Here is a 26,589-nt window from a genome sequence, read left to right as displayed (position 1 = left end):
TACTAAATGCACAGGACACCACTTCCTCACAAACATTTTTTTCACGGCCTAGAACTATCCAACCCCAAATGTTAGTGTTGCCAAGTTAGCAAGACCCTGATGTAACAATTATGAACAGTTCATATTGGCTGAGAGTGGTGGCATATATCTGTAATATTTCTAAGAACTAGAGAGGCTGAAGTAGGAAGATGGTTAAGTCACAAGTCAGCCTGGGCTACACAGTGAGATTCCATATATATATATTGCCTCAAAGACAAAACTATCCATTGATACGTTCATAGGAAGAGATGCTAGAAGGGGGAACAGTGGAAAGGAAGAAATATGAAGACCTACAGAAAAAAATGTCAGACTGAAACAGTGATCAGTGAAGTGAAAGAAAATCAAAGAGAAAGAGTGGGTACCCTACAAAGATCCAGACTGACAGCAGACTCTGAAGAGAAGGACTCTGGGAGTAGGGATCAGAAAGGAAGAAGACAGAACCAAGATAGTAAAAGTGTCTCCTAGCCATTCAGTGAGTTTATTTCTTTCAGTGGAATAGGAATCACTGTACTTAAAGTCATTAACTGCAGCTAAAGTATAACCTAGAAACTCTGGGATTTCAGAGACCCCCCATAGAGGGGACAAAGATGGCCATACTTCTGTGATCTCCCAATTAAGGACTGCTACTGTAGCTCAGCAGTAGAGCACATACCTAGTAATCAAGAGGTGGGGCCATGGTTCAATTCCCAGTACAGCCCCAAACAACAACAAAATGGTGACAATGGATAATTAATACACAGCATAAACTTTCAGTCACAAAAAGTTAAATTTAAACACTTTTTAGCTGGATGCAATGGCACACAGCTGTAATGCCAACACAAAGTGAAGGCAGGAGTTGTCTACACTGTTCAAGGCGAGCCTGAGTGCATGAAGACCCTGTCTTTTTTTTTTTTTTTTTTTTCAGAGCTGAGGACGAACCCAGGGCTGGCAAGCTCTCTACCACTGAGCTAAATCCCCAACCCCGAAGACCCTGTCTTAAAACAACTATTTTCTTTAAAAAAAAATTTTTTTTAAAGAGAAATGATTTCTTTGGTAACAAGGAATGAAAAGAAATCCTTAATTTTTCTTTCTCTTTAAAATTGTAATTGATTTTGTTAGTGGTTTTTGTTGTTGTTGTTTTTGAGACAGGATCTCCCTGTGTAGTCCTGGCTGATCTAGAACTTGCTTTGGCAACCATAGGCTCTCGATCTGCAGCGGTTATCATGTCCCGGCCTTCCGCTTAAATTTATGTTTAAAAACTATAAGCGGCTTAAAGGCTTTTTATTACACTATAACATATACTGTAAAGTTCACAAAGCTAGATTTTTTACAGGAATGAAAACTGAAATAAAAAGTAACCACAGTTCAGCTCTCAGTATTAGCAAACCTTACCAGTAACTCAGAAACTTCCTTCTTATAAATAGTACGTGCTTTTGAATTAAATACCTGGGCTTGAATCTTGACAGTCTCCCTTCGTGTGTGATTTTAGCACAGCATTTAACCTCTTTGGGTTTTGGTTAAGCCGTCTATAAAGACTCCAGGGATTAGCACCTCCACGAATCGCTGAATTAAAAGAACTCGTATAATGTAAAACGTCTATTTCAATGCCTGACTATAGTCTGCCTGCAATAAACGGTAATTATCAGGCATATGTAATAGAGACGGTAACCAACTCCCACTTCCTGCGTGCCTTGCACTCAGTTTTGAAAGTTGCTCGATCTCATTCCTTTTTCTCCATGCTAGCTCCTCCTCCTGCCGTAAATGGTCGGCCCCAGATGTCGTGAAACGCTCTACCCCGCCCTCCATGTGGCGAAAACGCAGTCACGCTTGACGGCGCGAGGTGGCTCAGCCGCAAGATGGCGGCGCTGGCGGAGGAGCAGACGGAGGTGGCGGTCAAGCTAGAGCCTGAGGGACCGCCGACGCTGCTACCTCCGCAGGCTGGCGACGGCGCAGGCGAGGGTAGCGGTGGCACTCCCAACAACGGCCCCAACGGCGGCGGCGGGAATGTGGCGGCGGTGGCGACGGCGGCCGGCGGGGATGGCGGGACCCCCAAGCCTGTGGTGGCTGTCTCTGCCGCTGCCCCGGCGGGGGCGGCCCCGGTGCCCGCCGCTCCCACGGAGGCCGGCGCTCCCCACGACCGGCAGACTCTCCTGGCTGTGCTGCAGTTCCTACGGCAGAGCAACCTCCGCGAGGCCGAAGAGGCACTGCGCCGCGAGGCCCGGCTGCTGGAGGAGGCAGTGGCGGGCTCCGGAGCTCCGGGAGAGTTGGACGGGGCCGGCACGGAGGCGGCTAGCGCGCTTCTCAGCCGGGTCACCGCTTCAGTCCCCGGCTCTGCGGCTCCTGACCCTCCGGGCACCGGTGCTTCGGTGGCCACGGTGTTCTCAGGTTCATCCTCAGGTCCTGTGGCTCCAGGAAAAGGTGAATCGCGGGGTCCCGGGAAAGGAGCGCCGGCATGAAGGGGAGCTAGCCGGGAAGGCAAGGGCTGGCAGGCCTGCACCTCTGCGGGCTTGTTTTGAATTTCCTGGGCCCGCCTCTAGGGCCACATGCCCGCCCCTTTCTCTACGGCGCCGGCTGCGCAGTCAAACCCTCTTCTGAGTTGTCAGTTCCAGCCAGAGGCTGAGCAGAGCTGTGGAGCCCAGGGGAGGTGCCGGGAACCCGGGCTTGACAGAAGTGGGGGACCTTAGGGCTTCGGTGTTTTTACTCTTATTTAGTTTTGTGAGCCGTGGCTGGGTTCGCACAAACACTAATATAATACTGTTACACTACCATACTATTACTGCAAGTGCTTTCTATATCTTGATTTTTTCATAGTTCCATAGTTCTCTCATCTTTCCCTTTGAGACAAGAAAACGGACCTGTTGAGCAAAGCTGGAAGGCTTGCTTTGGACCACACATCCAGAGTGATAGTAGTCAGTATTTCTCAGAATGTGGGCTAAGTGGTGTTAAGTGTTTTGGAGGATGCAAATTCCTGAGCATCACTTGAGGTGTAAACTGTCTAGGCGTGGAGTCTGGGGAGTCTGCCATAAGGGCTTCTGAGAAGTACATACATCAGTATGTTAAACTTTTCAAAGCCCTAACTTTACGGGTAGGTGTGGGGCAGACCTTTTTATCTCTGTTGCATTCCCTTGTGTGATGTCAGTTAAAGACATTTTTCCTAGTTTTTTTTTTCTGGTTTTTTTTTTTTTTTTTTTTTTTTTATTAAGTAGGTTAATACGAGGCTAAGATGTAATGTAAAATGCCCAGTACTGAAAAAATTTAGTTCCTGAATCCAGGCCTGACAGTTCATCTCCACCTTTCTCCCAGAAACTGTTGTCACAAAATTCATACTGTAAAACACACTCTTAGAGTATGGTTCATCAGGTGAAGGCACCATGCCTGACCACCTGAGTTGGGTTCACCGAACCCACATGGTGGAAGGAGAGACTCAGCTACCTAAAAGTTGTCTTCCGTACACACCGAATTTAAAAAATTTAAACTCACCCCTAGTATAAGTTCTCAAAGGAGATCAGTAGATACTAAATTAAGTTATCCAGTTTAGTGGTTCTAAACAAGTTCATCCGTATCTGTGAGAGCATTGCCAGACATGAAGTTTGAACACATGGCACTGTAATTTATGTATATAAATAGAAATGTGTCAATGTTTATAATGCCAGCACTTGGGATGTTGAGGCAGAAGAATTATGGGGAGATTAAAGCCAACCTACACTTAAGTACAGTTATGGGGGAAGGGAGTGATAAGTAAAAAAAAAATGTGTGAACTGAGAAGGAGGATCTTTTCTGTATGCTACATTTTGTGAATGTATTGTAACATAAATTATGTTATTGGAGCTGGAGAGATGGCTCAGAGGTTAAGAGCACTGACTGCTCTTCCAGAGGTCCTGAGTTCAATTCCCAGCAACCACATGGTGGCTCACAACCATCTGAAATGAGATCTAGTGCCCTCTTCTGGCCTGAAGTCATACATGCTGTTTACATAATAAATAAATAAATTAAAAAAAAAAAAGAAAAAAATTATGTTATTATATTATTTTTCTAATATCTCTCACATGTCCAGAAACTTGACTTATTTTTTATTTTTTTAGTTTTATTTACTTATTTATTTATTTAGGTTTTCCGAGACAGGGTTTCTCTGTGTAGCTTTGCGCCTTTCCTGTATCTCACTCTGTAGACCAGGCTGGTCTTGAACTCACAAAGATCCGCCTGCCTCTGCCTCCCGAGTTATGGTATTAGAGGCGTGGGCCACCACCGCCTGGCTTGACTTATCTTTTAGATCATACTCGAGAAACCAAGGAGGAAAAGAGACCATAAGAGTGACTACAAAATTATAACTTTATTAGAATTTTTGCAGTAAAGAGTATGTATAACCACCAAAAAACCCCTAAAAGTGTATAACACTATAATTGTAATTTACGAAAATTTCCAACATCCAAACTCTGATTTGATTGAAAAAAGCATTATTGTTTTGTATTGCTATCTTACAAATAAATACTCAGCTTTGCTACCTTGAAATGATTGGTTATAGAAATTGCTTTAAGCATATACAATTGAGTTGTAGTCTTTTATATTCTGGATGTTCCCTCTTTTCCTTGAAATGCTGATATTTTATATGAGGTAATTGACTTTTCTTGTTACTGATTTAAAAATGTAAGATAACAACAACAACAACAACAAAAAGATAAGTCAGGCGGTGGTGGCACACGCCTTTAATACCAGCACTGGGGAGGCAGAGGCAGGAGCATCTCTGTGAGTTCGAGGCCAGCCTGGTCTACAGAGTGAGTTCCAGGACAGGCTCCAAAGCTACACAGAGAAACCCTATCTCAAACCAACAAACAAACAATTTAAAAAATGTAAGATATAGTTAAACTGAAGGGCTTTCGGCTTAGGTAACTAAAGACATGCTAAATCCCATTAAAGGGTTATATGATTGTGGGCTAGCAAGATGGCTCAGCATGACAAACTTAGGTGGATCCCTGAAGCCTCCATTATGGAAGGAGAGAACCTCTGAGCTCCACTTGAGCACAATGGCTTGTCTCCCCCAACCCCCATACACAGTTTCACACATGCACACAAAATAAACAGATACAATACAAAATTTTTAAAAAGATACATGATCGTGTTGGGGAAGAGAGATTGAGAGGAACGGGACAAACTTGAAAATAGCTCTCCTCTGAACATTAGCAAACCCCCCACGTTCACTTGGTGAATTTTAAAGGTCATTGTCTTAAAAGTTGTCATTTGTTTCTTAAACAGTTGGAAGTGTAGCTGTGGAAGACCAGCCAGATGTCAGTGCTGTCTTGTCGGCCTACAACCAACAGGGAGACCCTACAATGTATGAAGAATACTACAGTGGACTGAAACACTTCATTGAATGTTCTCTGGACTGCCATCGAGCAGAACTATCCCAACTCTTTTATCCTCTGTTTGTACACATGTACTTGGAGCTAGTTTATAATCAACATGAAAATGAAGCAAAATCATTCTTTGAGAAGTATGTGAATTTTAACATCTCTTACTTATCTATATATGTATGTATACACACACACGTCTGTAACCACACAAATGTAAGACTGTAAAGCAGAAGGTCCTTTGTGAAGGAGAGGTGCCTTGGGCAATATGAACCTAACAGGGATAGGGGAGTTGATCTCCAGAGGAAGCCAGGCTTGAAGTGAGGTCTGAAGAAGGGCTAGGAATTAGCCAGATGAAGAGAAGACCATATCTGGAAGGTATGTGTGTGGCGTGATCATAGTAGTTACAGAGGCTAAAAGAAACTCAGTTGCTGGAGCAGGAAATGGTGGGATGTTTGGTATAACATTAGCTGGGAGATTGGTTGGGACCTGAAACAACAGGCAGGTTCTTGCACTGTGTTCAGGGTTTTTGTCATAGGAATAATAGGGATTTGTATTGGATGAGATTAGATTTGGTTGAAAGTCACTGGAAACTCGATGTAAATAAAACTTTATTCTAAGAGCAATAGGAAACTGTGTTAGAATTATATTAGACTTGAAATGACTGACACCCCAAACAACAGAGGCTTATATACAATGAAAGTTTGGTTTTCTCGTAAGGGTAGGAAGTTTAAGGCTAATAGGTGAATTCTGGATCACCAGGAATGTGGCCTTCCTCAGTCTATCGTTCTTGTCATGTAGTTTCCACTGTGCAACACAAGATGATCCTCTAGCGGTAAGCAGTCCTAGCAGTATTCTAGTCAGCAAGGAGGGCACACATTCCTGGAAGATGCACATACTTTTCCTAACTTTCCAGTTAGTGACCATCCCTGGCTACAAATGTAGGGAATACGGCCTTTCCTTAGGTATCTTTTCCCAGCTAATAGGTGTTTTATTATGAAGGAAGAAAGGAAAAATGGGCATTGGACAGTGAGGCATCTCTGCTCTATACGTCATTAGAGGATAATTTCATAAATTGCATCTTTTGTTGTTCTTAAGACAGCATCTTACCCCATAGCCCTACCAGGCCTGGAACTTACTTTGTAGACCAGGCTGGCCTCAGACTGGCCGAGATCTGATTGCTTATCCCTTCTGAGTGCTAGGCCTGTAGGCATGTCCACCCACCACAGCCTGAGTATGCCTGTTAATGGAGGTGATACTCCTCCTTCGCTTTGACCATTTGCAAATATGTCAAGGCATGTTTGTTTGTCATAATAACTGGTAGGGGAGGAGGGAAAAAGGATAATTATTACAGGATGTATAGATAGTTCTACTTAGCTGAGAATTGCCCTGCCTAATATATTTATTAGTAGCATCCCTGTTGTGAAACAAGAATCTGCTAATGCAGGTGAAAAGTAGATTAATTCAACACTTGATGGGTTGGATGTGAGGCAAAGTATCATTGATAATCCAGGTATTCAGATAAGGATGCCTTTACTGACAGAAACCCCTAGAAGAGGACATGATTTGTCAAGTAGGAGAACTAATCTTTAGTTCCAAATTCAGATGTACTTTTGACTAATTTAAGAACCAATAACCTTACCCAGCATGTTGGTACATGTCTTTAATCCTGACACTTAAGGAGGCAGAGGCAGGTGGATCTCTGAGTTCGAGGCCAGCCTGGTCTACAGAGTGAGTTCTAGGACAATCAGAACTACACAGAGAAACCCTATCTCAAAAAACCAAAAAAGAACCATTACCCCCAAGACTGGTCAGTCAGTAGTCACTCTGTCCCTATGTAATGTAACCCCTGACTCCCCCATAGAAAAGCTGAGAGGAGAGGAGGGACTAAAGCCATACATTGGTTTGAGGAGCTCCAATATTTAACAACCAGGTACAAGATATAAAAAAGAAAAGGGTAAAGGTGTTGACTTTTCAGATGCCAAGGAGGCAGTGTTGAATTGCCTAAAGGGAGCTCTCCAGGGCAAGCAATAGTGCTCAAAGCCTGGACTTAGCAAATAACAGAGTTGATGGTGATAGGGGAATAGCAGAACTCATAAGCTATTGAATTCATTCATTAAACTTGGATTCCTAGCCCGGTGGCGGTAGTGCATGCCTTTAATCCCAGCACTCAGGAGGCAGAGCCAGGTGGATCTCTGTGAGTTCGAGGTCAGCCTGGTCTACAGAGTGAGTTCCAGGACAGCCAGGACTGTTACACAGAGAAACCTTGTCTCAAAAACCAAACAAAACAAAACTTGGATTCCTAATTGAAGGTGCAAAAAGCATCTGTACTGTAGCTCAGCCCTCCCCCGCCAGCTGACAACAAAATTTCTAGAAGCTAATTTCCTTTGCAGTCATGTTATCACTCTTGCTTTTTCAGTCTCCTGAGATATCCATCTTCCTATGTAGGAAGCTGGCTATCCGAGGTTCTCTGTTCCCATTACAGATAGTCTGCTAGGATCCCATCCATGCCCAAATGAGGGTAAAACAAGCCAAGACTTGTAAAAAAAGTATATTTAAACTTATAAGTTATAACCAAGGTCAAAGACTTTATTTAATTGCCTTGGGAATAGTGAAATTATGAAAATGCTTATTGTTTGGTACCATTATTTGTTCTTTAATTTATCAATATTAAAATATTGATGTTTATTGGGTGGTGGTGGTGCATGCCTTTAATCCCAGCACTTAGGAGCCAGAGCCAGGCATATCTCTGTGAGTTTGAGACCAGCCTGGTCTACAGAGGGAGATACAGGACAGGCACCAAAACTACACAGAGAAATCCTGTCTCGAAAAAACTAAAAAAGAAAAAAAAAAAAAAAGATGTTTAATATGTCTTAATATAGGATGTAATTGAAATGTTTAGGCTTATGAGAATCCATGTACTGATTATTTCTGAGGCTGTGATAAGTACACTGAAGGCATATTATTTTCTACTTCTGTGTTTGTGTTTAAAATGTTCTATAATAAAATGTTTTGAAGAGTGGGGTTTTGAAAAAGCACAAAATTCAGTAAAGCAAGGGTTCTGACATTTTTATTTATTACCAAAGATGGTTTTCAAAAGAAATACATGCTAGTGGTGGGTCTGACGTTTGACTCAAATGTTTCATTCACTCTGCTTTGTTTCAAAACTTTCTCTTGAAATGTTTATGATACATTTCATTAGATAAATTGGTCATTTTAAGGGTGAGTTTAGAAACTGAATTATAATCATTTTGAAATGTATTAGTGATCCTACAGCCTAGGCCAGGGTTATTTATATAGTTACATTATTGTAATATAAATATATACTCATAATTATATATTAATTACAGATTATTCTGGGATGATTTATAAATGTATGAGGGAGAAACATCTTAATGGCACACTGAAAAATAACTTTTTAAAATCACTAAAACAGGTTCCATGGAGATCAGGAATGTTATTACCAGGATGACCTCCGAGTATTATCTAGTCTTACCAAAAAGGAGCACATGAAAGGGAATGAAACCATGCTGGACTTTCGAACAAGTAAATTTGTTCTTCGTATTTCCCGTGACTCGTACCAACTCTTGAAGCGGCATCTTCAGGAGAAACAGAACAATCAGATATGGAACATAGTTCAGGAGCACCTCTACATTGACATCTTTGATGGGATGCCTCGTAGTAAGCAGCAGATAGATGCCATGGTGGGAAGTCTTGCAGGAGAGGCTAAACGAGAAGCTAACAAATCTAAGGTATGGGAGTAAATCTAAGAACTATTTAATGTAGACTGAAAATCATAGGATTTCCATTACATAACTTATACACTCTTCCTACAGCTAACTTGGAAATAACCTTACACTTTTTAAAATGTGTTGTGCTAGTGTATGTGAGGGTTTGGGAATGGTTGCATGTAACAGAACCCTAACTACAGCAGCTGAGACAAGCAAGGGTTTCTTTTTTTCCAGGGGTGGGGATGGGGTGAGGGTGGCATAATAGTTCTAAAGCGTGAGTGTATGCACACACACACATTCACAAATGGCTGCGATACCATTGCAGCTGAATCCAGGGACAGGTAGAGAGCACAACAAAAGGTCTGCCAAGTCTCTTTAAAACCAGGACGACAGGTGGGCTTGTTTGCCTTTTTGTTGTTTAATTAATTAATTAATTTATTTATTTTTTTTTTTATTTTAACTTTTTTGTTTTTGTTTTTTTTTTTTGTTTGTTTTTTTGTTTTTTGAGACAGAGTTTTTCTGTGTGTAGCCCTGGCTGTCCTGGAATTTGTTATGTAGACCATGCTGCCGTTGAACTCACAGAGATCCACCTGCCTCTGCCTCCCAAGGCTGGGATTAAAAGCATATGCCACCACACCCAGCTTGGCCTTTATTTCTAATTAAAACTATTTGTGGTATACTTCTATAAATATCTCTTGGTTAGAATTATGTTATAGCTGCAAGAGAGCCTAAAAAAAGAAATGATTTAACCAAACACATTGAAGAAAAGTTAATTTAAAAAACGTTGATTCTTTTGGCTTGCAGGTATTTTTTGGTTTATTAAAAGAACCAGAAATTGAGGTGCCTCTGGATGATGAGGATGAAGAAGGAGAGAATGAAGAAGGAAAACCTAAAAAGAAGAAGCCTAAAAAGGATAGTATTGGATCTAAAAGCAAAAAACAGGATCCCAATGCCCCCCCTCAAAATAGGTGGGCAAGAAACTTACATGGAGGTGAAAGCTGTTACAGAGGGCTGAGTTTATTACTATCCAAAGAGTGATTCCTAGCCTGTTTTCTCTTACAGGATCCCTCTTCCCGAGTGGAAAGATTCAGACAGACTGGACAAAATAATGAATATGAAAGAAACCACCAAACGTGTGCGCCTTGGGCCTGACTGCTTACCCTCCATTTGTTTTTATACATTCCTTAATGCTTACCAGGTTAGTAAAATAATTGGATAATTTCTTCCAGAAGTGTCGGGTAAACTGGTGATTTACTATTGAGAGAAAGCAACTAAAGTGGAATTTTACTATTTAAACTTTTGGCATTATTTAATTTAAAAACAAAGGAAAGCCAGTATGGTGGTGCGTGCCTTTGAGCCCAGCATTCTAGGCAGAGTCAGGTGGATCTCTATGAGTTCAAGGGCAGCGCGTGGTCTACATAACAAGTTCCAGGACAGCCAGGGCTACAAAATAGACTCTGCCTTAAAAAAAACAAACCAAAAAAAAAAAAAAAAAGAAGAAATGACACTGGTCAGAATAGATGTCTGAGTTTAAAAGCCTTTAGCAGCTTTTGAGAGTCAGAATCCTGCTTATACTTGACCCTTGATGATTGACTGAAGTTCTAACCTTTGAGGAAGCTCAGCTGGTTTGGTTTAAGTATTAATATAAAGTTGGCATTTTTAATTAATTCTAAATGTTTTTGTTGACTTCTTAGACTACTGAGGATACATCTAGTAAAGTAAAAAATTATTTACATTTACTTCCTTTTATGAATTCCAAATAGAGTGCAAAAAGTGAGTGATAACATGCTCTTCATGTTTGTGCTGTCAGACAGTAGATTTATTGGAGAATGTTGTAGTTGGAATTTTCTTTGGGCTGCCAACCAGCTCCCAAATAAAGACATGGAGACTTACTATTAATTATGAATGCTTGGTCTTGGCTTAGGCTTGTCCCACTAGCTCTTTTAATTTAATTTAACCTGTTTCTATTCATCTACATTTTGCCTAGGAGCTTTTTTTCTTTTTTTCATTCTGTATGCCCTACTTTCCTGCTTCCTTTTGGCTGGCTGGCCCCTGGCCATTTCCCTGGCATCTTGCCCTTACCCCCTCCTCTTTACTCTCCCTGTCTGGAAATCCTGCCTATACCTCCTCCTTTGCTATTGGCTGTTCAGCTTTTTATTAGACCAATCAGATGCCTTAGGCAGGCAAAGTAAAACAGCAACACATCTTTACATGATTAAACAAATATTCCACAACATAAAAAATTCAACACATCTTTATATAGTTAAACAAATGCAACACATCTTTGCATAATTAAGCAGATATTCTGCAACAGAATTTAATTTAGATATTCTTTAGTTCTACGTACTTTTTTTGAGAACTTCATCCATGAACACTACATGTATATCTCTCCTGCCCCTCCATCTCTCCCTCAACTCCTCCTGTGTCCCCCACATAATGGTCTCTTCTTAATTATATTCATGTATATACATAAATGTGTATATATGTATGTGTATAGTTATATATACAGGTGTGCATTTAACCTTGCTTGTATGTTCATGTATTCAGATACCAATTTTTTTTCTTACTGTCAGGGCCTCACTGCAGTGGATGTCACTGATGATTCCAGTCTGATTGCTGGAGGATTTGCAGATTCAACTGTCAGAGTGTGGTCTGTGACACCTAAAAAGCTTCGTAGTGTCAAACAAGCATCAGGTAACTGAGATGACTTATTGGTGTAAACTTGAAATTAGTCTATTCCAATTTGATTCTATGGAATGTAGACAGGAAGTTGTGATCTTTGCAAGGGAAACATTCTCAGCTGTCCCTGGTGGTATAAGCCTGTGATTATAATCTGTGTAGAAGTATGAAACAGGAGGATTGAGAATTCAAGAACTGGGCAGGTGAGATGGCTCATCAGGATAAGGCACTTGCTGCTGAGCCTGATGACCTGAGTTTGATTCCTGGAACCCACATGTGGGAGAGAACTGTCTCCCAAAAGTTGTCCTCTGACCTGTGTGCACCCACATAATCATATACATTAAATAATTTAAAATAAAGAGTGAGTTCAAGGACTGCCTGGACTGCAGAGCAAATCAAGGCCAGCCTGCAAAACTTAGATACTAACAGTCTTAAAACAAATACCAAACCAAGATGACATTTCCGATAGTGAAAGAGCCCTGGGGGTGACAATGATTAACCAGTTGGCCTCAGTTCTCTCATGTGTAGAATGAAGGAATTCGATCAGACAACCCTTTCTTGTGGGCTGGAGGATGGAGGGTTTCCAGACAGGTTTCTCTGTGTAGCCCTGGCTGTCCTGGAACTCGCTCTGTAGACCAGGCTGGCCTTGAACTCAGAGATCTGCCTGTCTCTGTCTCCTGGAGTGCTGAGATTAAAGATGTGGGCTACCACCACCAGATTTTAAGATTTGTTTTTATTATTTTATGCATATAAATGTTTTGTCTGAATGTAGGTCTGCGTACTACCTGTGTGCCTGGTGCCTGAGGAGGTGATGAACCTCCATGTGAGTGCTGGGAATCAAACCTGAGTCTTTTGCAAGAACAAGAAATGCTCTTATCTACTGAGCCAACTCTCCAGTCCTTGTCAGATAACTCTGTAAAGTTAAAACTAATATCTGATGATTATTTGCCTGTAAATTTTAAGAAAACCTTAGTGAGGGCTGGGAGGGTCCTGCAAGTTTTCCTCTGACATCTACGTGTGTGTGTGTGTGTGTGTGTGTGTGTGTGTGTGTGTGTGTGTGTGTGTGTGAGATCCATGCTTCAAATCCACATTGATACACCCAAGTGCTGAGGCAAATGGATCACCCTAAGTTCAAAATAAACTGAGCTACATAGTCAAGACTGTCTCAAAAATCAGAACAAGAGGCTGGATAGATGAGGACTCAGTGGTTGAAAGCACTGACTTGTTGCAGAGGACCTGGGTTAGATTCCCACCACCTCGGTGACTCACAACCAGGCAGCACTCCAGTTCCAGGGGCTCAACACATGCATGTGGTACGTTCATCTACATGCATGCAAAACACTGAAAAACAAAAACCAAAACCCAAACCTCTAATAAGGTCAGGATTTGTAAAGCATTTTGCTGCTATTTTTCCTTAACAATACATTTAAATTGTTTTCAGATATTTACAAAATGTAGCATAGTAGGCAAACTAAAGAATCAGTCCTGGTTTTCTTATTTATTTATTTATTTATTTATTTAAGATTTATTTATTTATTATGTATACAGTATTCTGCCTGCATGTGTCCCTGCAGGCCAGAAGAGGGCACCAGATCTCATTACAGATAGTTGTGAGCCACCATGTGGTTGCTGGGAATTGAACTCAGGACCTCTGGAAGAGCAGTCGGTGCTCTTAACCACTGAGCCATCTCTCCAGCCCCAGTCCTGGTTTTCATACTGAGTAACTATGTGGTCTGGCAGATGATTATTAACTGTTTGAAGGCTCATTTTATTCTGTACAAGGGACTGTATCACTGACTTTAAGAGGCCTTAGCATAGTGGTGATTGGTGCATAGGAAGAAATGTTGAAATGTTAGTTCTGAGCTATGATGGGGTTGCCTTAAAGTATTTTAATGAACGAACCTAAAATAATATTTCTGGACCTTTTTAGATCTTAGTCTTATAGACAAAGAATCAGATGATGTCTTAGAAAGAATCATGGATGAGAAAACTGCAAGTGAGTTGAAGATTTTGTATGGTCACAGTGGGCCTGTCTATGGAGCCAGCTTCAGTCCGGATAGGTAAAATACAAACAAAATTAAATACTGATAAACAGTATTGAGATTTAAAAGTTAACTGCTGGAAATAAAATGCAAATGCCTAGACACTTTTTAGAAAAACATCTTGATTGCCTGTAGTTCAGTATCTTTTAGAATCTTACCATTTGCTAATCTTGGGGTACTGGTATATAAAATAGCAACTAAGTATATACTAAATTTACAGAATCAAGATACACAGTCAGGGTTCACTGGTTTCAAATTTTAGCTTTATCTTTGAATAACCCTCTAATAGAGGTTGTAAAATGTAACACAAACCCCTCATACTGAAGCACTCGCTTTCTGTGATGGCAAGAGTGAAGAGGGCTGGGTGTGGTGGGAAGTGATGTCATCCCAGCTTCTTTGGAGGCTGGGGGAGAGGACTGTGGTTCAGGGTCAGCTGGGCAGCATAGCCCGACCATGTTTTGAAAAAACAGAACCATATGTGTTTAGGTAGTTTTTTGATTTCCATTTCTAACTTACTGCAAAAATGACTGGGAGGGGGTATTTTCATCCATATTATCATCTGTATTCTACTTGGATAGACAGTAGTTTTTAACCACCAAAATTTTCATTTCATTTGTGAGATCTTGAGAATTAAAAAAATATATATATATATATTTAATAGGATTTAGCCAGATGGTACATTTTACTTGAAGAAAATATCTGATTTCAGTGAAAACAGTTGGCTTTTGTATTTTTCCCTGAAAAAGGTAGAATAATAGCATTCTGCATGTGAGTAGAGCCCTGGTTGAGTGCTAGGCATGTAGTCTACTACTGAGCTACACCCCACTCCTTTTTTTTTTTTTTAAATATAGCCCATGCAGATTGGAAATAGCATCCAAAATTGATATATCTCATTTCTCAGACTGTCTTGGTAACTATACTTTTTGTTATTCTCAATTACTTTTTTGGTGTTTTGAAACAGGATCTCATGCTATTGCCTAGACTGGCCTTGAATTTGCAGCATGCCTCCTGCCTCAATCTCCCAGATTCTGAGATTACACATGAGCCATCACACTATTTACTATTTTTTCTTTTCTAAAATACTGTGACCCCCTCCCCATAGTCGCTATAGTTTTTTTTTTTTTTTAAATTATTAGCTTTATACAGTAGGTGTTTAGGATATAGTATAACAGTATTTCACTTAACAGTTTAGTACTTTTAGCTGTTAGTGTCTACAGTGAGTTCTAAGTATAAATAAAGAGGTGGGGATGAGATGGCTCAGTGGGTAAAGTGCTTGTCATACAAGTGTGAAGACCAGATTTTGGATCCCCAGCACCCACATAAATGCTGGACTGGCATGGCAGCCCTCCTGTAATCCCAGTATTCTGGAGCTGGAGATGGGATCTCTGGAGAAAACTGACAAGCTCTGGGTTCATCTGGGAGATTGCTCAAGGAAGACACCTGAATATGCCCATGCATACCTCATACCACACACACAGGTGAGGGGGCTGAGGATGTATAGTTCAGTGGTAGAATTCCTGCCTGTCATGTGCAAGACCCTAGGTTCAGTCCTCGGCACTATGTGCGCATTTCCACATGCATGTGTGTGCACATACACTGAGATATACCTGGGTGTATGCCACTTGCTAAAATGTGAGAATGAGAAGAAACTTGGACAGGTAACCACGTTACTCTGGAAATCAAACATATCACCTCCTCTCTTCAGGAACTATCTGCTCTCCTCTTCAGAGGATGGAACTGTTAGACTCTGGAGCCTTCAGACGTTTACTTGCTTGGTGGGATATAAAGGACACAACTATCCAGTATGGGACACACAGTTTTCTCCTTATGGATATTATTTTGTGTCAGGAGGCCATGACCGAGTAGCTAGGTAAGAACACTATGATCTAATGGGGTTTACACACTGAACAATAATTGTTTTTTGTTGGGAATACAAAGTCCAGGAAATCTCATTTTCATGCTATTTAGGATTAACTTTTTGAGAAGGTAAGTATTTACAGCTGTAGTTTGAAATGAATGTGAGGAGAGTATTACCCATTATGTGTACACCAAGGGTCCTGCTTTAATGTAATATATAACATGTTCCCCACGTCAGAGCATCTTTATGTCTCCTGTTACCCCTAAGTTCCCATTGACGTAATTCTATGTGGTTGTCCAAACTACAGGAAAATGGTTTTCTGTGCATTATTAGTGGAAAGGAAGGTGGGTATACAAAGAATTATAGAATTTACATCCAGCTGGAGAGATGGCTCAGAGATTTAGAGCCCTGACTGGTCTTCCAGAGGACCCAGGTTCAATTCCTAGCACCCAAATAGCAGCTCACAACTGTCTGTCACTCCAGTTTCAGGGGATCCGACACCCTCACAGAGTCATGCATTTAGGCAAAACACCAATGCACATAAAATAGAAATAAATTGTTTAAGCACTTGGGAGGCAGGGCAGATCTCTGAGTTTGAGGCCAACCTGGTCTATAGAGTGAGTTCTAAGACAGCCAGTGCTACACAGAGAAACTCCGTCTTGAAAGTCAGAAACAAAAACAAAAAACAATTTCCATGCCAGTATTCCTAGTGCTCTAGAGCAGGGCATGGTGGCACATGCCTTTAGTCGTAGCACTGGGAAGGCTAAGGTACGGGGATCTATGAGTTCAAGGTCATTCTGATCTGCATATCGAGTTCCAGGACAGCCAAGGCTACAATAGTGAGACCCTGTCTCAAAGAAAATAAAACAAAAAACAAACCCAAACCTACCAGGACAATGAGTTCAAAGCAGCTTGGGCTATGTGAAACCTTGTCTCAAACAAAAAAAACCCAAAATGTTAGGCCCAGTCTTTCTGTTATCTTCAGTTAAATGGCAAGAAGGAATCATTTCGAATTGACTTTCACCTGGATATAATTTATATTTTGGGTTAAATTTTATTTTACAATTAATTGCTATTATTTCTTATTTTCCATTAACTTAACAAAGGCTTTGGGCTACAGATCACTATCAGCCTTTAAGGATATTTGCTGGCCATCTCGCTGATGTGAACTGCACTAGATTTCATCCAAATTCAAACTATGTTGCTACGGGCTCTGCAGACAGAACTGTGAGGCTCTGGGATGTCCTCAATGGTAACTGTGTAAGGATCTTCACTGGACACAAGGTATCTTACACCTCCATTATTCCAGCACACATAGATGCTTTGGAAGTCAAAATAAATATTTAACAAGTAGCATACATACTTTTAAAGTAACATTCATGTCACTAAACTAGAGTTTTGTCTTGGCCTTATCAGATGTACTTAACCCTATTTTGCTCTTTTCTAGGGACCAATTCATTCCTTGACATTTTCTCCCAATGGGAGATTCTTGGCTACAGGAGCGACAGATGGCAGAGTCCTTCTTTGGGATATTGGACATGGCTTAATGGTTGGAGAATTAAAAGGCCACACTGATACAGTGTGTTCACTTAGGTTTAGTAGAGATGGTGAAATTTTGGCATCAGGTAAATTTTAATGGCTTTGGGGTAAAGGTTTAGTTTTCATTTAAAAAAAAAAAAAAAGCAAACACAAAGTATACATGGAAAACGTCAGACTCTAGATGTGACAGATACACATACACACTAACATTTTCTTTGGCTTTTAGGTTCAATGGATAATACCGTCCGGTTATGGGATGCCATCAAAGCATTTGAAGATTTAGAGACTGATGACTTTACTACAGCCACTGGGCATATAAATCTACCTGAGAATTCCCAGGAGTTATTATTGGGAACATATATGACCAAATCAACACCAGTTGTCCACCTACATTTTACTCGAAGAAACTTGGTTCTAGCTGCAGGAGCTTACAGTCCGCAATAAACCAGCGGTATTAGAGACCTTTTGGAAGCTACTGTTTGGAAAAGGGAGACTAAAAGCAAATACCTCAGTGATTAGTATTTAAGCTACAAAGAATGTTTTTGTCTACATGGATCTGGGAGTATGCTGCTTGGAAAATCTGAATAGGACAGTTCCACGTTTCTATAGCAACCACATTTAACTAATTTCCGTTAGTTGAATAAGAGGTATTATGTTCATGGAGAGGACATTTATGGTGCTTTGGATTGTGTGGAAACTATGCATCTTTCTGTTCAAATGCTATTTTAATTTATTATGTTTAGAACGGAAATCAATTTGATTTAAACAATTTATTCTGCTTCAAGATTCAAATTAAGAAATATAGTACCATCTTGAGTAGCTAAAGAATTCTATGAGCATGTGTGTGTCTGCTGTAAAACGAAGTTACTGTACGGCACGCAAGCCTTGTGTTAAACGACCCACTAACATGCTTTCCTTCACCATGACTAGTGGGATGTATGTAACTGGGTAGGGACTACAGTTCCTAAGATCTAAGTACCAACCATCCACCGACATCTCAATTCCTACCTTGTAAGTTCTGAGTGCAAACACTCTACAAGCCAGGTGAAGAGATTTAGATCCCATACTCTGCTTCAACTGACATGGCTACATACAACCTAGTACACTTGAAGTCAGACAGACATTTCAGTTGCTTACCTCCAGTACTGAGCCTTGCTTTGGAAAACTAAGAGATTTAGACCAAGTCACTGCCAGTTTTTGCCTTTGTTGCATTTTGTACAGTTTTATATTTTTGATATCTTGTAAATAAAGACAACGAGCTTTTCCAGGTTCATAATTTATTGTACAAATTGAGTATTACATGATGAATTGACATCAGCTTCTTCAGGCATGGGACTAACAGGTGAGGTCAGACATTTCAAAATCCTATAAAAAAGCAAAAACAGTTTGACATGAATGTGTTCCACATTCCACTCTATTTTCATGACAATCAGTTATGATCACAAATCCCCCAAATACAATGTAAATTCACCAGATTCTCAAGAGTCAGGAGGGCAAATACATAAATAGTATGATACATGTCTGTTACTTAGTTTTCAAGATACAGTTTTGATGGGGATACTATTATCACCTCTCCAAAGTTAGGAAAAACTTCATGCAGAAAACTGGGCAAAGTCCCAAAAGGAATAGGCATAGACAGGACTACACAGTCCCCTAAATTTAATGGATTTAAGATGAGTAAAGTTCTTAAGAGCAGAACAAAAGTAAGTGAAGACAGAATTAGATCGTCTCTAGCCTTCTGGCTTTCTGCACAGTTACTGCCAACACCACATGTACTGACTTCTGGATAGATCAAAGGAGACTGTAAGAAAATCCCTAAAGGGGCTTACTGGGGGAGGGGGAGAGTATTCATGAACATGTAAAGCTACCAAAACCCAGCAAATACTTGCAACTTCATATACTAAAGGTTGGTCTGGGTTGGAGCTGTCACTCGGGCAGAGTAGCTTAGCATCTGCCAAGGCCCTGGGTTTGATCCCCAGTACCATAAGTCTCACTTGTATTCCTTTTTTCTTTTTTAAAGACTTTGTTTCTAGTTATGTGTGTTTATGTATCAGAGTCCAGAAAAGAGTTTTAGCCTAGAGTTAGAGTTGTGAGCTACCTGGCAGAATGCCAAGTCCTCTGTTCTTACAATTCTTGCAGAACCTTAACCACTGAGCCCCTCTCCAGGCTGCCCTGGGCATGGTAGTACATGCCTGTAATCCCAAAACTCAGCAGGTTGAAGAGGAATTGCCACAACTGTGAAACCATTTGAGCTACAAGCAAGACTGTCTCAAAACCTAAACAAAACCCAACCAAAACTAAATTACATAAGAAGCTTATAGTTGCGCTGGGGAGACCATGAAAGGTCCGAGTTTGATCCCAAGAACTTATGCTAAACAAAAGTAAAGCCAACTGCAGTGGCGCGTTTGTAACTCTAGCACTCTTAGGTAGAGGCTGCGGGGAGTGGGCACGCCAGATAGCTGGGCATGCACCGTGCAGCAGGACAGCAGAAACGAGACCTGCCTCAACAAGGGAGAACCAGCTCCCCAGAGCTGTCCACACACTTCCACACCAGTGTCATGGCATCTGAGTGTGCAAGGGCACAAGCTCCCAAAAGTAAAATACACAGGTCATCTAACTGTGTCAAGAGACAAATGGCAAGAGAAAAAAAATACTTCAATAAAACTAAGAGAATTTTTTTTTAAAGATTTATTTATTTATTATGTATGCAGTGTTCTGTCTGCACATATCCCTGCAGGCCAGAAGAAGGCACCAGATCTCATTACAGATGGTTGTGAGCCACCATGTGGTTGCTGGGAATTGAACTCAGGACCTTTGGAAGAGCAGCCAGTGCTCTTAACCTCTGAGCCATCTCTCCAGCCAGAGAATTTTTTTTTTTAACATACCAATTTAGCAAAAATCAGACTACACTGGCTGAGGTAAAAGACAAACCCTCTTACAAAGCTAAGTGTCCCGTAATTCTCTGGGAAAGCACTTAAGTCTAAGGAAACACATGGACAACACTCCAAGCTCAAAACCATATTGTTGTAATACCTTTCTTTTTCTTTCTTTCTTTTCTTTTTTTTTGGTTTTTCGAGACAGGGTTTCTCTGTGTAGTTTCAGTGCCTGTCCTGTATCTCGCTCTGTAGACCAAGACTGGCCTTGAACTCAGAGATCCTCCTGGCTCTGCCTTCCCAGTACTGGGATTAAAGGCGTGCGCCATCACCGCCCATGCCTTCCTTTGGTGGGATTTTTGTTTTTGAGTCAGAGCAGACTCAAACTCACAGTGATCCTCCTGCTTCACCCTCCCCAGTGTTGCAGGGATTACAGGTATGAGACACTACACCCGGCTCCTTGTTTTCCTTCTCGGAACAGTTTTGAGACCATGTCTTGCTATGTAGCACAAGTTGCTCTTGAACTTGCAATCCTCCTGCCCCTGTCCCCTACTGTTGAGCTTACAGGTGGACATTATACCCAGTGTCTGCTTTCAGGTATGCAATAAATTTCAGAGTGCCAATAGTTTATTTTTTATAAGTCAAGAAAACACCTTAACACCAAATGGCTAAGTTACAACCTTAAGTGGTAATTCCTTACCATTTATGTCGCCTTCACAGCTGGGGTTTTTTTAGGCCTTAACTTGAAGTATAAGACCAACAAAGCAATGCCTCCATATGTGGCCAGTACACACTGAGAAAAAAAGAAAGATGTAAACGAAAGCTGTCACATCTCTATTATTCTAAGATATACATGCTTAAAGATGTAATTAATACTTACATTCATTCTACCTGTGAGAGTGTAAGAGTTGAAATACTTTTTAATACCAGTGAACTGGAATTGGCTATCACTTTCTGGACCAGCCATGACTTCTATCTAAGAAAAAAAAAAGTAACACTATTGATTTGGGTGCATTTATAAGGAAATAGAATTCTTTCAGTTTGGAACCCATGTCACCTCCGTGGTTCAGCTGACACTGCACGAGTGGAGCTGGTGGGGAAGCCTAGCCTAGCTGGTGAGGCTGTTAGCAGGCCTTCACCATTGCTCTTCTAAACACTCCAGAACAGTTAAGCACCCAGCATAGGAAGAGAAAAGAACTGTCATTAGCTCTGTCCTCTGACTCAGTACAGCTTCATGTTGCTATCCATCCAGTGTTACAGTAAACACTGCATTAAGGGCTGGAGAGATGGCTCAGCGGTTAAGAGCACCTGCTGTTCTTCCAGAGGTCATGAGTTCGATTCCCAGCAACCACATGGTGGCTCACAGCCATCTGTAATGAGATCTGGCGCCCTCTTCTGGCATGCAGGCAGAACACTGTATGTATTAATAAATAAATAAATAAATCTTTAAAAAAAAAAAAAAAACAAAAAAAAACAAAAAAAAAAAAACCACTGCATTAAATCACTTAAGAGCAGCTGAAAGCTGAAGCTTGTCATGCTTTTCAAGCTGTCTGATAGTAAACACCAACTGAACAGAGTAACATGTTATCCCAGTTTTTCTTACTATAAATCACTTTAGGGCTTCCATGGGAGACAGCGCATTTACTGATGATACTCTATCAGTCACCCCTTATATCCAAACAGATAAAGGAATTGAGTGTAAACAATGGAGCCAAAAACTCCTGAAGAAAACTGATCAATATTTTACTTGTCTTTGGAAAGAGAAATATAAAAGAAAGGAAGTATAAAATGGAGTCAACCTCACAAAAAAAAAAAAAAAAAAAAAAAGATCAGCCTGGTGTGGCACAGGCTTTAATCCCAGCACTAGGGAGGCTGAGACAGGCTGATTTCTGTGAGAGTTTCAGGCCAGCCTCATCTATATGGCAACTTCCAGGCCAGGTGGGCTAAACAGGAGGCCCTGTCTCTCAAAAAGAAAAAAAAAAAAAAAAAGAAAGAAAGAAATGTAAAACCAAATCAATATTTAACTATCAAACTAGCATAGATAACTTACAATCAGCTGTATTAAAACTGGGGTTTAACACTTTATGGACTGTAAACTAGAACAACAAACATTTAGAGTGTCTATTATATCTAGCTGGCTTATTTCCTCTCCAAGAATTTACCTTTTCAGAAATATCACAAGGCAGAAATATATGGTTCACAAATCGTCAATGAACACTGTTCACGAAAGTGGAAAGACCAGAAATAATTCAACACAGATTGATAAATGACTGCTATTGAGGAAACTTATGTGTACAGATCTGTGTACCATGGAAGAAGGCCCCAAGTGATGATAAATATTAAAAATCAATTCTACTTCTGGGTATCCTAGGAAAGAGGATCCTAAGACACTGCTGGTAGCAATGTGAACTGGTACGGCCACTATGGACGTCAGTGTGGAGGAGTCTCAAAAACCTAAAAAAGGAACTACCACACAACCCAGTTATTCCACTCGAGATATACTTGAGAGATTAAGTCAACACACTGCAAAGATACTTTCATATCCATGTTTACCGCTAGACTATTCACCATAGCTAAAAACTGAACCAGCCTAGATGTCTATCAACAGATGAGTAGATAAGGAATACGTGGCACATATATAGTGTAATTTTATTCAGCCATGAAGAAAAATCAAATTATGCAAGCAGGAGAATGGATACAAGAAATCCAATGTCTTCTCTTGTACATAGACCCTAGATTTAAATATATACGTATATATGTATATAAACGTCTGTGTTAAGGGTGTGGGGAGAGGGAGGAAAACAGAAGCAATTTAATAACGTGTAAGAGGAGATGGGGGCACTATTTGGCTGGAAGTAGGGGACCATAAAGAGTCAGGTGGGATGGATGGAGGGGACAGTGAGGGAAAAGGATGAAAAATACAGTAAAATGACAAATTATTTGCTAACTTAAACAGCAGACACAAATTCAGAATGCCACAGCAGAATTCAAAACCATTCAAAGCTTTGTAGGTATAACTGCCTATCTACTATGACCAAACCACAGATCCTAGTGACAACTTGGACTAGCTGTTCAAGGTCCAGGCAAGACTGGTAGACTGGCTGGCTCAGATGAAATGGAAGTAGGAGAACAGTAAGGGTGTTGTTGCTATGGAAACTGGCATCCCTTTGTTTACCATTCAAAGGGCTTCAGAAGAACTCATGCTCAAAGATTTCCCAACAAATTTTCAGACCTTAATTTTGAACCTTTTTCAGAATGGCTACTGGGACAGTGAAGGAAATCTAAACTTCTCTGGGTCCCTTTCACAGACCTTGGCCAATCTAGCCAAAGCAGGAAAATCACCATTAAAAAACAAACAAAACCCCCCCTCCATGTTTGTCAAGTTTCTCTACTAAAGCATTCTTTTCCATTCATTTCATGAAACATTTTTTTTTTTTTTTTTTTTTTTTTTGGTTTTTTGAGACAGGGTTTCTCTGTGTAGCTTTGCGCCTTTCCTGGGACTCACTTGGTAGCCCAGGCTGGCCTTGAACTCACAGAGATCCACCTGGCTCTGCCTCCCGAGTGCTGGGATTAAAGGCGTGCGCCACCACCGCCCGGCTCATTTCATGAAACATTTTTTAAAGTTATGAAGTAGGTTCTCCTGAGAAACCTTACAGAAACTCATGAACTGGTACCTCTATTATGTGCATAATTGGGCAATAGTGAGGCGCTTTAAGTTTCATTCTACAAGTATTCCAAAGACAACTAATTCTGACTTCAGAACAAAGGAATGGCATAAGAACTGGGGTCTTAAAGGAGAACACGTCAGAAGCTTAGATGGAGGAAGAGCAGCGATGTTTCTGGTGAGATAACAATGTATTATTTGGTTTTTCAAGGCATGGTTTCTCTGTGTAGCCTGGCTGTCCTGAAACATGTTCTATAGACCAGGCTGGCCTTGAACTCAGAGATCCGCCTACCTCTGCCTCTTAAGTGCTTGGATTAAAGGCGTGCACCACCACCGCACCAGCATATTAAGGCTTAAAGCACATAGGTCATATTAAGGCTTAAAGCATATAGGTCTGCATCTTACAACAAACCGCATATTGTTTTAGGGCAATGACCAGGAACCTTTTTGTTAACACTGCCCTTTATGGGATATTTTTATTTTTTAAAAGACAGGGTCTCAATATGTAGCGCCAGATGGCTTGAACTTACTACATAGACCAGGATGGCCTGGAACTCAAGAGATTTGACTGCCAGCTTTGGGACTAAAGGCATAAGCCATTCACACCTGGTAACAGGAATAAATGAACTAAAATGTGCTCTCCTTGAAATCACATGCAAGTTTAGAGACACACAATGGTGAAAAGATGACCTAAGACTAATACTTGTGAACCTGTGATTTAATATTTTTTTTCATTTAATATTGTTATCAGCAGCCCATTAGAAAGTCTAACCAGCCGGGCAGTGGTGGCGCACACCTTTAATCCTAGCACTCGGGAGGCAGAGCCAGGCGGATCTCTGTGAGTTCGAGGCCAGCCTGGGCTACCAAGTGAGTTCCAGGAAAAGGCGCAAAGCTACACAGAGAAACCCTGTCTCGAAAAAAAAAAAAAAACAAAAAAAAAAAAACAAAAGAAAGTCTAACCAGGGGGCTGGAGAGATGGTTAAGAGGTTAAGCCTGCTCTTCCAGAGGTCCTGAGTTCAATTCCCAGCAACTACATGGTGGCTCACAACCATCTATAATGAGATCTGGTGCCCTCTTCTGGTGTGCAGGCATACATGCAGACAGAACACTGTATACATAATAAATACCCTCTCCCTGTGAAATGGGTATTTCATTAAAGGTTCCTGTATATAGATAGCTATTCTCCTGTCTTACAAACATCTGCCTGGAGTAGTGAGATCACCAGGTAGAAGTAAAAGGAAAGAGACTCAAAGGCTCCCAGGGACCACAAGCAACAGCTTTTTGTAGAAGCCCTTCCACTGATTCCTAATGCTGCGACCTTTTAATAGAGCTCCTCCTTTTGTGGTGATCCCCAATTATAAAATTATTTTCGTTGCTACTCCATAACTGTAATTTTGTTAGTTATGAATCATAATGTAAATGTTTTTGGAGATAACAATCTGTCAAATGGGTCGAGACCCATAGGTTGAGAACATGTCCGGAACAGACTCGGCTCTAACCCGTTTATCGCGCCCAGGCCTTAAGAACCGCAAGGGCCACTCCGCGTTTACTCTGGCTTTGACAAAGGCTGCCGCGCAGTTAAGGAAGAGCTAGCTTCCTGATCGCAGCCCAGAGGAAAGAAACAGTTATGACCATATAGGCCAAGACACATGAATTCTACCAGAGATGGGATGAGAAGCCACAGTTCGCGCCCAACACCGTCCGGATGACCTTGGGTTGCTCCCCCTCGACGGGTCTCAGCCCAATCCACACGGAAAATGGAACACAAGGCTCTCCGCGAACCGGGCGAGCCTTGGGGCACATGAACCTCGCGGTGCTGAGACTTCCCAGACGCACCTCTAGGCCCCGACCCTCATTTTCTCCAGCGTCTTTCCCATTCCCCACCGTCCCCTCCCCGCAAAGCGAAGACTTCTCCCTGTTGCGAGGCGGGGAAAACAGCCAGATTCTAGTCGGCCCTGCGAAGCCCAGTCACCGGTCCGAGCCGCCGAGAGCCCTTTCTCACCCACCTCTCTCGCCCAAATCACAAATTCCGCAGCTGATGCCCTTCAACAAACCCAGCTACCAGCTCGGCCCGACCGGAAGACACCTCCTCCCTCCCATGCGACGGACGGGCCGCGGCGACTGGCCCTCTACGTTGATTGGCTATAACGCAAAGTCCCGCCCTCCTACTTCCTGTCTCAGCCCGCGTCTGACTGGACGTCGTAACGGAAGTAGAACTGATTCTGCCTACGGCTTTGGAAGAGAAGCGTGGGGTTGTTGGCGTAGTGCTCTGCGCGTGCGATCGCTTCGAACCCATCTGTGAGGTAGGCAGTCGCGGGAGCCGTGGGGCTGGTGACCCGGGAGCTTAGGCGTGGAGGGAGGAGACCTCATGGCTCCTACCTCGGCTTCCTGGCCCGGGTCTCCGGCCTTCCTGCCATGCACCCTTGAGCCGGCATGGGTGGTCTGTCCACCCAAGCCCCTCTTTGCTTTAGCAGTTCCTGTAAGCCAGGCTGTCCGTTTCAGGTACCCCTAGTGCCTTCATACACGTGATCGCCAGACTCTGGCGCCTCAGTCTCATCAGGTCTAAAATGGGAATTAAAAGTTGGATTCCCAGCAAAGTAGACCTCGTGAGCTATACTATTTCTGTGAAGCATGCACCCATACAGACCAAATCCTTAACTTCTCGGTCGTCACTTCTTTTAGCCTCACGCTGTTACTAAATTTTTATGCCCAGTTATCCCAGAACCAACCAACCTGTCTTGTATCTTCATTTATACCTTCTCCTGGTTTCCCTGCTGTACATCATTTAAATCCTTACACTCAGCTTTTAAAACTTGCCTTTAAGAGTTACTTGTCTTCAC

At 41.6% G+C, this 26,589-nt stretch overlaps 3 protein-coding genes across 7 annotated transcripts in view; 2 read left to right on the top strand and 1 right to left on the bottom strand.

Annotated features, from left to right (window-relative positions):
* Positions 1-1,836: 1,836 nt before the first annotated feature.
* Taf5 (TATA-box binding protein associated factor 5) lies at positions 1,837-18,488 on the top strand. The gene is made up of 11 exons (XM_059256809.1): positions 1,837-2,436; positions 5,269-5,506; positions 8,800-9,115; positions 9,899-10,062; positions 10,157-10,292; positions 11,668-11,788; positions 13,704-13,833; positions 15,521-15,685; positions 16,780-16,957; positions 17,121-17,298; positions 17,439-18,488. Exons 1-11 carry the CDS (start codon positions 1,875-1,877, stop codon positions 17,654-17,656), a joined length of 2,406 nt encoding a protein of 801 aa, XP_059112792.1. The 5' UTR covers positions 1,837-1,874; the 3' UTR covers positions 17,657-18,488.
* Positions 18,477-26,589, bottom strand: Atp5mk (ATP synthase membrane subunit k). Of its 5 annotated transcripts, none has more exons than XM_059256836.1 (4): positions 26,483-26,589; positions 20,966-21,061; positions 20,786-20,878; positions 18,477-18,577 (listed from the first exon to the last, which is right to left on the bottom strand). In XM_059256836.1, the coding sequence occupies exons 2-3, from the start codon at positions 21,050-21,052 to the stop codon at positions 20,789-20,791; spliced, it is 177 nt and encodes a 58-aa protein (XP_059112819.1). In that variant the 5' UTR covers positions 21,053-21,061; positions 26,483-26,589; the 3' UTR covers positions 18,477-18,577; positions 20,786-20,788. The 5 variants fall into 5 exon arrangements, with proteins under 5 accessions (XP_059112819.1, XP_059112812.1, XP_059112806.1 ...); XM_059256829.1 differs by lacking the exon at positions 26,483-26,589 and adding an exon at positions 25,756-25,981 and having other exon boundaries at positions 20,966-21,057; XM_059256823.1 differs by lacking the exon at positions 26,483-26,589 and adding an exon at positions 25,756-25,972.
* Positions 25,502-26,589, top strand: part of Pdcd11 (programmed cell death 11) — a 45,499-nt gene continuing 44,411 nt past the window's right edge. Inside the window, exon 1 of the mRNA XM_059256854.1 lies at positions 25,502-26,052. The gene's annotated coding sequence lies outside the window, so the exon portion shown is untranslated. The remainder of the gene's footprint in view (positions 26,053-26,589) is intronic.

Source organism: Peromyscus eremicus, chromosome 1 (assembly GCF_949786415.1).
Source record: "Peromyscus eremicus chromosome 1, PerEre_H2_v1, whole genome shotgun sequence".
Classification (NCBI taxonomy): domain Eukaryota; kingdom Metazoa; phylum Chordata; class Mammalia; order Rodentia; family Cricetidae; genus Peromyscus; species Peromyscus eremicus.
Note: the sequence above shows the minus strand (reverse complement) of the source record. Positions and strands in the feature narration are given on the sequence as shown.

Bases quoted from the DNA above. Each gene is read 5' to 3' on its own strand.
- Taf5 (XM_059256809.1), top strand. From the start codon at position 1,875: ATGGCGGCGCTGGCGGAGGAGCAGACGGAGGTGGCGGTCAAGCTAGAG. The intron at 10,293-11,667 runs GTTAGTAAAATA...TCTTACTGTCAG, and splicing joins CATTCCTTAATGCTTACCAG to GGCCTCACTGCAGTGGATGT. The intron at 13,834-15,520 runs GTAAAATACAAA...TCCTCTCTTCAG, and splicing joins GCCAGCTTCAGTCCGGATAG to GAACTATCTGCTCTCCTCTT.
- Atp5mk (XM_059256818.1), bottom strand. From the start codon at position 23,807: ATGAAACTTAAAGCGCCTCACTATTGCCCAATTATGCACATAATAGAG. The intron at 21,062-23,759 runs GTACCAGTTCAT...TTTTTTTCTTAG, and splicing joins CAATTATGCACATAATAGAG to ATAGAAGTCATGGCTGGTCC. The intron at 20,879-20,965 runs GTAAGTATTAAT...TTTTTTTCTCAG, and splicing joins CTCTCACAGGTAGAATGAAT to TGTGTACTGGCCACATATGG.